Here is a 12,130-nt window from a genome sequence, read left to right as displayed (position 1 = left end):
TTTATATTTTTACATATCTACCAGACTTCTTCAGTGATGACCCACTTTTTACAGAAGCGGGCGTGATGCCAGCATGAATTCTCATAGGTATAAGAACCGTCACATTAAATGAGGATGTTTATAACACGATTTCCTTGTATGAAAGAGCTCTAACCTAGGGACCTGAATGCTGTGCTAGTAATGGGGGAGGGGCTGCTTGTGGGTACAGAAAATGTTCTCTCTTTCTCAGGTGACTGGGGCGTGACTGGGGCCTGTGAGCATCTTTTCTTAATGGTGCCGTGAGTAGTTTTAGGAGAGGAGGGCAAAATAAGTTCTGTGTGTGTGTGTGTGTGTGTGTGTGTGTGTGTGTGTGTTGGCCATGGGTTTCAGCTTAGGCGTCAGGCTCCTTGGTAATGGCAAGTGAATTGACTGTCCTAGGAGGTGAATGAAACGTCCAGAGCTTGTCTGAACCGACATCCCCCTTGAATGGGGTCCCCCAAAACTAGGAGAACCAGGCTTCCAGAAAGGGAGCGTCTAATTTCCCCCAACTAATACAGAAGAACCATTAAAGATGGTCATAGAGAATGACCAAAATATTCCAAATCCAGAATTAGGTCATGAAGATCTACACAGAGGGCTGTAGATCCTGTGTTTGAAATCACAATTGTCTCTAGACAGCGGGAAATCACAGAGGCCCTGAATGTGTGTCAGGAAAAGAGTGGTACCTCAGGATCTGCAGCCCTGAGTCTCCACCGGGCCTCCGACGAGCTGCCTGAATTTAAGTCATTTAATCTCTGAGAATCTCAAATTCCTCTTCTGGAGAAGGTGGAACCAAACGTAGACCTTGCTCCCAGAGTTACTGTGAGAAGTCAGTGTATGTTAAAGCCCTTTACAGCCTAGAGCCCTAATTATTAATAGGTGAGAGGGGAGGGGCCATCTCCTACCTGTCCATCGAGACTGTTCCCTCGAGTCCCTCCCAAGTCAAGGTCTCCGGAAGAGCACGTGGAGCGCCCACTGCACTTTGCGCACAAGCCCAGCTCTAGCCATGGACGCCCCGCCCCGTGGTCCCCATGGAGCCCGCGGCCACACACGGCTTCCACACTTTTATTGCGTCTGGGGGCATCGGCCAAGGCCTCAAGGCTTTTCGTAGCCCGTGGGCAGAGGGTTGACACGGGGATTGTGGAAAAGAGTGTGGTTGCCGTCTCCCCAGGAGTAGGGCTGTGGAGAGAGGGAGGGGGAGCGAGGCGTCAGCCTGGGAGTCCCCCGCACCCCCTCGCTCGCGCCCGCGCGGGCCAGTGTACCTTGGAGCGGATCCGGAGGTGATGGTAGGGGATGAACTCTGGGCGCTCGTGGTGGCCCGAGTGGAGCCAGGAGTTGAGGGTGCAGAGGGCCACGCTCGGGAGCGCCAGCGCGAAGGTCAGGAGGCGCCAGGTGCGGGCTGCAGCGGGGAAAGGCAGGGCTGAGAGAGGGACGGACTGGGCGGGAGGGGGAGGCGTCACCAGGACCCTGGAACGTCCCAGAGGCAGGAGTGGGGGACAGATGGACAAGGTCAAGAAGCCACAGGGTCAGGCCCTGGCTGCAACTCACCTCCTGTCCCTCCGTGGTCTCCCTTGGCCGCACTGGCCAAGCCCCGACCCAAGGACCTCAGAGGCAAAGCCATGTCAGTGAGAGAAGCTGGGGAAAACGGCACCGTCCTTTCCTTCTCCTTCACTGAGGCCTCGGTTCCCCTCCCCTCTGTTCCGGCCAGTCACCTGTTGAGTCTGTAACGTAGGTGGCTATTTTTAGGGGGTTTCTATATTTAGAACGAGGCCTGCCTGGAGGTCTTTCTCTCCAGACAGCTGCTGTACTGTGCGTCTTATTTTGGTAAGGGGACATTTAAAATACAATATGCCATTCTTTTTATAGTTGTGGGGAAATATTTTGTTCAATACTGTATTCCCAGTGGCTGGCACACAGTAGGCCTTTAATAAATATTTGTAGAATGAATTGTGTCCTTTTGAATCTCAGGTTTTTTCAGGTGTAAACTGTTTAATAATTTGTACCTTAAATGATCTTTATGAAGTTTAGGTAAAGCAATAGAGGATTGTGCCAGCCTAGAGTCTGGCACGGAACAGGAGCTCAGTATATGTATTAGTCACAGTTCTTTGCAAAGAGCAGAACTCCCTTTAACTAGCTTTAAAAAGATACGCAATTGTGAATCTCAGGTAGCTTGCAGTATCTCTGGTACCGCCAGAAACAAACCATTCTGTGGGCCAGCTGTGCAGAGACAGTTCACACTGCTGGACACTGAGTGCCAAAAACGTCATCAATGCTGCCATGGAAAGTGTCACCAAAATTTAATCAGTAGTCAATCTAAGAAAGACATAGGGACTTCTCTGGTGGTCCAGCGGGTAAGACTCCCCGCTCCCAATGCAGAGGGCCCGGGTTCGACCGCTGGTCGGGGAACTAGATCCCGCATGCATGCTGCCACTAAGAGCCTGCATACCACAACTAAGACCTGGAGCAGCCTAAATAAATAAATTAATAAATAGATTAATTAATTTTAAAAAAAAGAAATGGAAAATTTTATTGGAGGCAACCTGAGGGTTATAACCTGGGAAACAGTCTTTCAGAAAGCTCTGAGGGTTGTTCCACCTGTTAGAGGTCGAGATACAGTTATGTAAGTTTTTGAGACAAAGGGTTACACATCAATGTAACATACTGACAGTTTACATACTCCAACAAGGCATGTAGTGGGTTATTGTGACCCCTTACAGGATTGAGAAAGGAATGTTATCTCCAAGGAATTACCTTGCTGGCACCAGGAGGAAATTGCTATTTTTGGGGGGTGGAGGGGAGCGAGTAGGCATTCCTGTGTCTTCTAAGGGTATCTAGTTAATGTATAAGGCAGATACACAATGCACACTAAAGGGGAGGGGGTAGTGGCTCAAATGGGCCGAGAATTTTATGCTTAAAAATTTCCTTGTCCCGTCTTAAACGTTTTATTTCATCAAAAGCTAGATTCTTCCACCCTCATCCCCCCTTGAAAATGGATTCTTCATGAAACTTGCATCCTTCAGTTGCTCTCTTCTCGATCAAGGAATCACGTGGGCACCAACTGGCCACACCTAGGTCATTGCCTGTGCCATAGCTTCGGGAGAGGCTGGGAAATCTAGTTCTGGCTTCTGCCTTCAGGAGGTTAGGAATTGTATCTTGGAGAAAATGTAGGACGAGTATTCCAAAGATGCTGGACAGCCACAAACTTGACAAGTGTCTACTGCTAAGTATGTTATTTCAGTCTGAACAATCAGGCTACTTGGAGGAAAAAGAAGAAAGAATATGCAGGGCTGTGTGAACCCTAGAGGCTCTAGAAAACTGCAAGACAGGGCAGGGCTGACGTCTGCCTTGTCCGTGGTTCTGTCCTCAGCACCAGCACAGAACCTGGCATGAAGTGGGTGCTCGAAAAATGTGTATTTAATGAATGTTTGGACCGTGTTGCTCTGGATAACGCTATAGAAACACCTTTTCAGAGCTACAGTCCAACAGGATGCCCCCAGCTTTGATCAAGAGCTGATGTACCTGATATGAATTTAATATATAAAAGAAAAATAAGTTTTATGTATTTATACCTAATCTAAATATGTGAAAGAAAAATGAGGAAGGTATATTCTCAAGAAGGGTCTCCATACCTGTTCCTCCTGATGGGTCTAAACTGGTTCTACATGTCTTTCTTCAGCTTTTTGTTTTGTTTTGTTCTTAGTAACCTTGTTGAACAGTTAAATGTTATATAGTGTTGCTAAATTATTCCCACACCCTCACTGAGCTATAACAGAATTCTTCCTACAGTTGCTTTCTCCCAGTTGTATTTTGGAATTGCTGCTGAGAAGATGGGACCTTATTCCAGTTAAAGTTACTTGGCTTCTTTGTCCACACACAGTCCCCTCAAGTCCCCTCCCTACTGAATGATTATGGCTCTTGGAGAGAACAAAAATGAATGGGGTATTTCTACCTGAAAAGGTTCTAGGCGCCCCTCTCTCCACTCAGTTTTGCTGGTCGTCACCAAACAATTCCTTGGGGATTCCCATCCCTTAGCCTCAGCTTGGAAGTTCCCACTGAGCTGGTACTTGGTCGATGGCCTGAGGGTTGCCAGCATCCTCTGTTACTGTTGCCCTCTTGTGGCACACCTGCCCAAGTACCCCTCCTGCTGAAAATCTGATGAGCCCCTATTGATAAATGTATATACACTGGCATAACCACCAACACAATCAAGGTATAGAACATTTCCATCACCCCTCAAAGTTCTTTCACGCCCCTGTGCAGTCAGCCACTCCCTCTCCCACCCAGCCCCAGATAATCACTGATATCTGCTTTCTGCCCCTATAAATTAGTTTTGCCTATTGTAAATTTTCATCTAAATGTAATTGCATATTATGTATTCTTTCGTGACTGGCTTCTCTTGTCTAACATCATTTTGAGATTCAAAAGGAACAACTTCTCCTCTCTCCTGTCCCTCAAATCTCACAATTTACAGAAGGATTTAGGGAGGTAGTAGGCAAAGGTATGTTACTGAAATCCTTATATCCTTGGTATGGACAAGCATAATATTAAGTGATGTCTCAACATCAGTGATTAATAAATTATTTCCCTCGTGTTTTATAAAAATTATTTAAAAATTGTTGTTGGTCTTCCCAACCATGTGCTATTAGCATAAAAAAAAATGTGGAGTTCGATGAGAACTCCAACAGCATAGAAGTGCCTCAGAGCATCACCCATCCCGTTTCCAGGTTTGCTACCTAAGCCCTTTTTTTCTTTTTACTTATTATTCTTATATTTTCATGTGTGCTCTTTTTATTTTTTTAATTTTTGGCTGTGAGGCTTGTGGGATCTTAATTCCCCAATCAGGGATTGAACGGGGGACCTCGGCAGTGAGAGCACGGAGTCCTAACCACTGGACCACCAGGGAATTCCCCTACCCAAGTCCTTGACTCCTCTTTTCCCCTAGCTCTGCACCTCCAACTCAAGTCTCTTCAGGCACCACATCCTTTTTGTTCTACTTCAGAAAGATTTCTCAACTCCATCCTCTCCTCTCTGTTGCCAGTTCTACTGCCTTAAGTGCAAATCCTTGTCATCATTTGCCTGGATTATTGCAAAAGACTCCTTATCAGCCTCCCCTGCTTCCAGTCCCTGCATTCTGGTTTATCATCCATATAATCCACCAGTGATAGTTATCCCTTAAACCCCAGACTCCAGCATTAAATCTGATGTCACTCCCCTGCTTCAAAGCACCTGTGCCTAAACGCCACCCACAACATGGCCTACAGAAGAGCTCAAATGCTTCAGCACGGACAGCAGAGCTCAGCCTGGCTTTGCCCCACCTCTGCAGCTTTAATCGCCATGGCCTTTCACACCTCTGTGCTTTTGTACTTATTTTACTTCCAACTGCCCAGAATGCCCTTCGCCCTTTCCTGTCGCCTAAACTTGTCCTGCTTATCACGTGAGCCCCAGCTCCATTGAAAGCTTTCCCAAATTCTCCTATCACACTTGGTGTAGTGACTGTTGCAGTGGCATTGAGAAGCATCAGGAACGTCTGGTCACATGTCTGACTCCCCAGTAGACTGAGCTCCGCGAGAGCAGAGGCTCTGGCCTAGTGCCTGACACAGTAGGCCCCCAATAAATGGTAACTGAATCAAGGAACCACTTCCGGCTGCTCAGCTTTGCTTATGCTAAGACTCAGATTCTTTTATCTTTGTTGTCCTCCCAAGTTACAATGTGGACACACTTGGAAAGTTAACCAAAGGGACCATGAAAGTGACCACACCCAATCTAAGTCTTCCCAGTCACTTTGCCTGCCAGTCAATGAGATCATGGTTATTTCTATAGCAATAACAGAGAAAAGCAACTAAAAACAATGCTGTTTACTTGGGTCCAGTGCATTTCATCTACGCATCTGTACTAATGAGATTATCTGTTCTAAGAATTTCCGCACGTTGATTAAACCTCACGACAACTAACCAAGAGAGGGACTATCACCCCATTTTACAGATGAATAAACTGAGGCACCGGAAGGTTTTTAACCTTGCCAGTGCTCATCCATACGATAAGTGGCAGAACCAGGACCCAAACGGTCTGGCTCAAGAGAGCTTCCTGCTAATTTCTCTGCTATAATGCCTATCTCATTAGGACAATTTTGAAAAAGAAACTACCTTTCCTCCATAATCCCACCACTTCTAAGAATAATATCATCACGTTTGCACGTTTCTTCAGGCTTTGCCAACATGCCTACATATTCTGACTACTCTATAGTCACAGTTTAGCTACTGAACAAGAGAAAACTACTCCAAGCAGAAGATGAATCTAATTTTGCTTTCGGAAAAGAATTTGTGCATTCTTTTTTCACTTGTGAACATTTTCTGGCTCATTCATATTCTTTCATAAGGATATTTTAATGGCTACATACAATTTTTATTTAAAATCCCACATTTTAGTCATTTCTTTTATTATTGGAATGTCATTACTACAGAAAATGCTGTCATGAGCATGTTCAGGCCACGCACAGAGCTTATTGTTTTTGAATCTCTTGTGTAGAAATCATCCTCAGGGGTGCAGCTGATGCCCTGTGTAAGAAAGGGCCTTTGGCCTTCATAAAGCAGACACTCTTCTGAAAATCTGAATGGCCACAGTTCAATTTGCTCGTGTCTGAGACTGAACCAAGCCTGATGACCGTGGCCCATTCATGGTCTTGGGGGCCCTAGGAAAACCACAGAAGTTCTGGCAATGCTCTCTGAGTCAGCTGGGACACAGTCAGTGCAGTCAGCCCTTGTGACAATTGAAAGTGCCACAGGTTGCCAAAAACTTCGATCTTGTTAGCCACCATAATCCACCACTCTGTCTGTGACTACCACAGCTCTCCCCTCCTTCATTCGCTGTCTAGCCTGGGCTTTCCTTACCTCTTCCTGAGATTATTGTGTCTTTCTTCCAACTGCCTTACATAAGGCTGTCGGATACGTTTCTTACTGTAGGGCAGAGCTTCCTTTTTCCACAGCCTGGGACACATAGAAAATGTTAACAATGATTTGCACAACACACTGGGATAAAGGGTTGAGGCTGCTCCCAGCTGGAGGGGCCTGGCCTAGTGCTTCTGGCCATCCCAGGCCCCACCCATCTGTCCTAGGGGTTAAAGCAGTGGTCTCAACCCTGGCTGCACACTAGAATTAACCAGAAGTTTTACAAAATTCTTTTGCCTAGGCTGTACCCCAGAGTAATAACAATAACGTACAGCCAAGGTTGAGAACCTTTGAACTAAAGGGATATCTCAGGTTATCCTCAGTAACCTCCACAGGTTACTCCTTCCTTCGCTGCAGTGTTTCCCTTCTGAGCAATGGGTCCAGGGTATCAACAGACTAAGATCGAGTCCTGAACTTGGGTGTGTGCAGCTCTCAGTAGCTGGCCTCAGTGTCACATGACGATAAAATTTAACTTTACCAAACCGTCTAAGCCTACATGATTGTGTCCGGGCTGGGGGTACACAGTGGCCTAGTGGAGAGCTGAGAAAGCTGAACCTGACGGAAGGCGGGTGCGCAGGGTGGGGTAGCGTGGTGAAGGCAGAACGCAGCGGACACCTTGGGAACAGTAGTAGAGGCCCGGATATTAAGGCGGGAGGGGCTGTGGTTGCTTAAGGGAGTTAATAGAATAACCGGACTCCAGGAAGAGAATGGAAGGTGGAAAGCTGAAAAGGGCAGTGGAGGTGCTCGTCCTACCCTTTCAACCCCGGATAACACCCGTGTGCTTTCGGGGCTCATGGGGTGCCGCCTCAAAGGGGCTCGGCGGAGGCGTATGTTCAGAAACGCCCCCTGCTCTAGGTGGAGGCGGCGGGCCGGGCTGCTGCCCATCGCCAGCTCTTACCCACGGAGACCCCGCACCTGCGTTATCTCCTGCATGACACAACCGAGGTGCAGCCGAGACGGGGCCAGTCGCCCCCACTCTCCGGAGAGGGCCAGACCCCAGTTCCGGGAAAGCCATCCGTGGCGTGCCAGAGGGCCCAATCCCGAGAGGGCTGACACCCGAGGGAAGACTGAGAAAAGGCGGCGGCGGCGCCTGGCTCGGCTGCGAGGGACGCAGCCCAACCTCCACGGCTGGCAGCCTCCGCGGCGCCTTCTGGGAAATGTAGTCCCCGCAAGGGGCCGAGACCCGGATGCGGAGGGTCCCGGGCATCCTTACTCAACCTCCGGCAGGGGGCGCTCCATCCCCCACCGCCCTTCTTGCTTCTCTTCCCCAAAACTCGCCCCACCTGTCCCCAGGCCTTCCCAAGATGGGCCGAACCGGTCAGAGCAGTGAGCACACCATAAAGAGCCACCAAGGAACCACATCTCAGTCCCTAACTAGAATGTGAGAGGAAGTAGCCGGCTGGGGGGCGCCCGGGCGAGCGAGCCCTGGTGGAGGTGACCTGGCCTAACGTGGTGTGGTGGTACCTAAAACCTCTCGCTAAGGAAAGACCGAGAGTGAGGAGCTGGCCTCTGGCAGAGAATTTAAGGGAACGCCCCCAAACTCAGTAATCAAGAGAAGTCATTGCAACGCGATATTTCAAAAAATCAAAATGAATGCAAAAAATTCATGGTGAACAAAATATTGAAGATTTAAATAAAGACAGGCATCAACCCTGTATTTTATCCACCCTGCCTCACTCACCTCACCCTAATCATGGCCCTGGTTCCAATAAAACTTTATTTACAAAAGCAGGTGGCTGGCACAGGTGGTAGCTTTCTGATTTAAAAGTATATATAGGGGGACTTCCCTGGTGGTCCAGTGGTAAGGAATCCACCTTGCAATGCAGGGGACAAGGGTTCGATCCCTGGTCAGGGAACTAAGATCCCGCATGCCGCGGGGCAACTAAGCTCACGTGCCTCAACTAGAGCCCGGGTGCAGCAACTACAGAGCCCATGCGCTCTAGAACCCGCGCAACACAACTAGAGAAGACCTGCGCACTCCAACTAGAGAGAAGCCCACGCACCGTAAGGAAAGATCCCGCATGCCTCGACAAAGATCCCACGTGCCACAACTAAGACCCAACGCAGCCAAAAATAAATCAAATTAAATAAGTAAATAATAAATAAACCTTTAAAAAATATGTACGCATAGATGTATCATTTATCTTGATTGCGAGTATTTTCATGCTCCCTTAACTTTTGCACTAGAGGCTGGTGCCTCGCTCATCTAACCCTAGTGCCCCTCTGCCAAGTCCCCTCAGCTTTGGGAGCCACATATCTGCCCTGGCACCCAGAAGTGGACTACATCTGGAAAGGACCCTGATTTTGGTCTAAGTTCAGCCACCAGCTGCCTGAGTGACCTTGGGCCAGTCAGGCTCCACCTTGCCCTCTGTTGACCCCCAGAGCTGTGTCTTCCCAGAAGGGGCAACTTTTTCTTCACGTGGTGTCATATAAGCTAGAGACTTGGATCATAGCTGCAAACTGGGGATTAGGAAGCTGCTTCATTGCCTCTAACCTGATTCTTGACACCCACAAGGCTGAAGATTAGACACTGCAACACTGCAACAGAAAACCCCCATGCCTCCTCTACTTTACTGGTCATCAGAAAATAGCAGCAAGAAAGTGGCCCATTTCATTCACACCTTCTAAATCTCATGCAAGGACATTGGAAGAACCTAATATGCAAGGGAATCTAAGAAATGTAGTGTTTAGTTTTCTAACAACTACAGTCCAGAGAGCCTCTTTAGAAGGAAGTGAGAATAGATTCTGGGTGTCAAATGACATCCCAAACTATGGGAAAGCCAAGTTTCAATGCAGGTATAAACCCATGCTGGCAAACATACACCCTACACATAGCAGAATCATAAACTCTTTGAGGGAAAGCTCTGCGAGGGGCCCTGAAAACCATCTCATCCTATCTGCTTATTTTACAGCTGAAGAAACTGAGGTCCAGAGAAAGGAAGTGATTGGGGAGTGGGGGTGGGCAAAGAGTGGTATGAAGACGCTGGCACGGGTGAGCTGGAAGAAGAACCTGCAGAAAACTTCTTGGTGCCCAAAGAGTTTCTAAATTTACAAAGATTGTACTGAGGTTTGAATGTGTTGTGCCTAATTCAGATCCAGGAGGACGCTGGCCACTAAGAGATGTAAGCATTTTTCCAGGTCATGAAAAACAAAGAAATTGTCCTAAAATACTAAAGAATCCTTCCAGATTAAAAGAGACTAAAGAACCATGAAAACTAAATGCAGTATGCACATCTAGTTAGGATTATATCCTGGACCATAATTTTTTTTCTTATGCTATAAAGGCTATTAGTGGAATAATTGGTGAAACTGTAATAAAGTCTGTTCATTAGATGACAGTACTGGATCATTGATAATTTCCTTGTTTTTAGAAAATCCACATTATTTAGGAATAAAGAGAGAGAGAGAGAAGCATTTTGAACTGGCAGGAAATAAGAACAGAAGAAGAAAGAACAGAAAGTGATCCTGAATCCCAGGGAAGAGAACCTGCGAATCACCCAGGCAGTGTGATCAGACCTTCCTCAAGGCATTCTGCACCTGCCCCATGTGGGATGCTGGGGACTCAACAGGGACAATGCAGAGTCCCTGTCCTCCTGGAATATGTCTAGGGAAGGGAGGGAGGGAGGGACTTTGGCTTGGGGCAGGGGGGGATGCTGTTCCGGCGTCCCCAGTGCACCTCTCAAAGCACCTGCCATGGGGCTTCCCTGGTGGCGCAGTGGTTGAGAGTCCGCCTGCCGATGGGGGGGACACGGGCTCGTGCCCTGGTCTGGGAAGATCCCACATGCCGCGGAGCGGCTAGGCCCGTGAGCCATGGCCGCTGAGCCTGTGCTCCGCAACGGGAGAGGCCACGACAGTGAGAGGCCCGCGTACCGCAAAAAAAAAAAAAAAAAGCACCTGCCAGCCACTGTTGAGCTTCTGGGTGGGTGGGACTCCAGCTGCCAGCCAGTGGCCACACCCACTGCCCAGCACCAGCCTCTGTACCGCCCACCAGGCTCAGAGGAGGAACCGGGCTCCCAGGACTGGGTGAGATCAGACAGAACTGGATGGAGTCCAAGCACATGTCCAGAAGCCAGGGCCAGCCCAGGGGAGACAGTATTACTGACGCCCCCTCCCTCCGAGCCCACTGGGGCCTTAGCGTTTATAGAGCACCTCCACACCTGCTTGCTTCCCAAAATAGCCCTGAGAGGGGTGTCTGCCGGGGACTGTCTCCCTGAGGCTCAAAGGGCCCAATACTCGGCCCTCTGACCAAGGCACACAGGGGTTTGCCTGGCCTTACTGAACCCGTAAGCTCTGTTCCTACTCGCTGGCACATACGGAAAGGAGCTTCAATATTAGAGGGTGATATCTGGGGTTGGGAAAGCAGGTCCGGTCTGTCAGCTGGGCTGGGGGCTGGGGAGGAAAATGGCTGGTGGGGGGCAGGAAGGGGTGAGGGAAAAGAGAAACTGCCTCCATCACATGGGTCTTTCTCACCCATGAGAGTGTAGGGTGGGGATGGTCACCCCCAAACGCCTTTCTGTAGCTGTTAGGGAAGTAATTAAAATGAAACTCGCTGAGTCAGGGACACACCAGGGAGCGGTGGGGACTGTCCATGTCCGGGGCAGCCACTACTCAGCCCTGTCAACACGTTGTTGCTGGAAAGCTCCAGTGTTGCTGAATTTTCTGATCCTCCCCCTCTCTCCTCCCCAAAAACAGCAAACTAGAAATCTAGATTGTGATGTGAAATCTCCTGATTTAAATGTTGGTTCATGGGACTTCCCTGGCGGTCCGGTGGTTAGGACGCCACACTTTCACCGCTGAGGGCATGGGTTCGATCCCTGATTGGGGAACTGAGATCCCACAAGCCACCGGCAAAAAAAAAAAAAAAAAAAAAAGGTGGCTCAATAGTGTAAACACACACACACACACACACACACACAGAGTGAAGGCCAAAGCAAATATGTCCGCTGCCTCTGGCCTAAGCACTGGCCACATGCTTGGAGAGGGCCTCTTTCCCAGCTCAGGGCACAGTGAATGCCGGATAAACCCCTGTTGGATTAAGCCCATCCTTCCTGTTTCCAAGGACTGGCCTGCCTCCCTGCTCTGGGCAGGACCTGTCTCTACAACTGAGAGGAGATGGGGCACATGGCTATTTACCTTAATGTGAGAAATTAGCTTCCAGTTGACTGAAA

General features: G+C 48.7%; 1 protein-coding gene across 1 annotated transcript; it reads right to left on the bottom strand.

Annotated features, from left to right (window-relative positions):
• Nucleotides 1–1,071: 1,071 nt before the first annotated feature.
• COX6A2 (cytochrome c oxidase subunit 6A2) lies at nucleotides 1,072–1,675 on the bottom strand. Its single transcript, XM_065892923.1, has 3 exons — nucleotides 1,567–1,675; nucleotides 1,281–1,417; nucleotides 1,072–1,197 (listed from the first exon to the last, which is right to left on the bottom strand). Exons 1-3 carry the CDS (start codon nucleotides 1,637–1,639, stop codon nucleotides 1,114–1,116), a joined length of 294 nt encoding a protein of 97 aa, XP_065748995.1. The 5' UTR covers nucleotides 1,640–1,675; the 3' UTR covers nucleotides 1,072–1,113.
• Nucleotides 1,676–12,130: the final 10,455 nt, after the last annotated feature.

This window comes from Phocoena phocoena, chromosome 15, assembly GCF_963924675.1.
Source record: "Phocoena phocoena chromosome 15, mPhoPho1.1, whole genome shotgun sequence".
NCBI lineage: Eukaryota > Metazoa > Chordata > Mammalia > Artiodactyla > Phocoenidae > Phocoena > Phocoena phocoena.
This window is presented reverse-complemented; position numbering and strand designations above follow the sequence as displayed.

What these genes read in the sequence shown, in the direction of transcription:
- COX6A2 (XM_065892923.1), bottom strand. Translation starts at nt 1,639, where the DNA reads ATGGCTTTGCCTCTGAGGTCCTTGGGTCGGGGCTTGGCCAGTGCGGCC. An exon ending in AGACCACGGAGGGACAGGAG is followed by an intron (nt 1,418 to 1,566) that starts GTGAGTTGCAGC and finishes TCCCCGCTGCAG; the next exon opens with CCCGCACCTGGCGCCTCCTG. An exon ending in ACCTCCGGATCCGCTCCAAG is followed by an intron (nt 1,198 to 1,280) that starts GTACACTGGCCC and finishes CTCTCTCCACAG; the next exon opens with CCCTACTCCTGGGGAGACGG.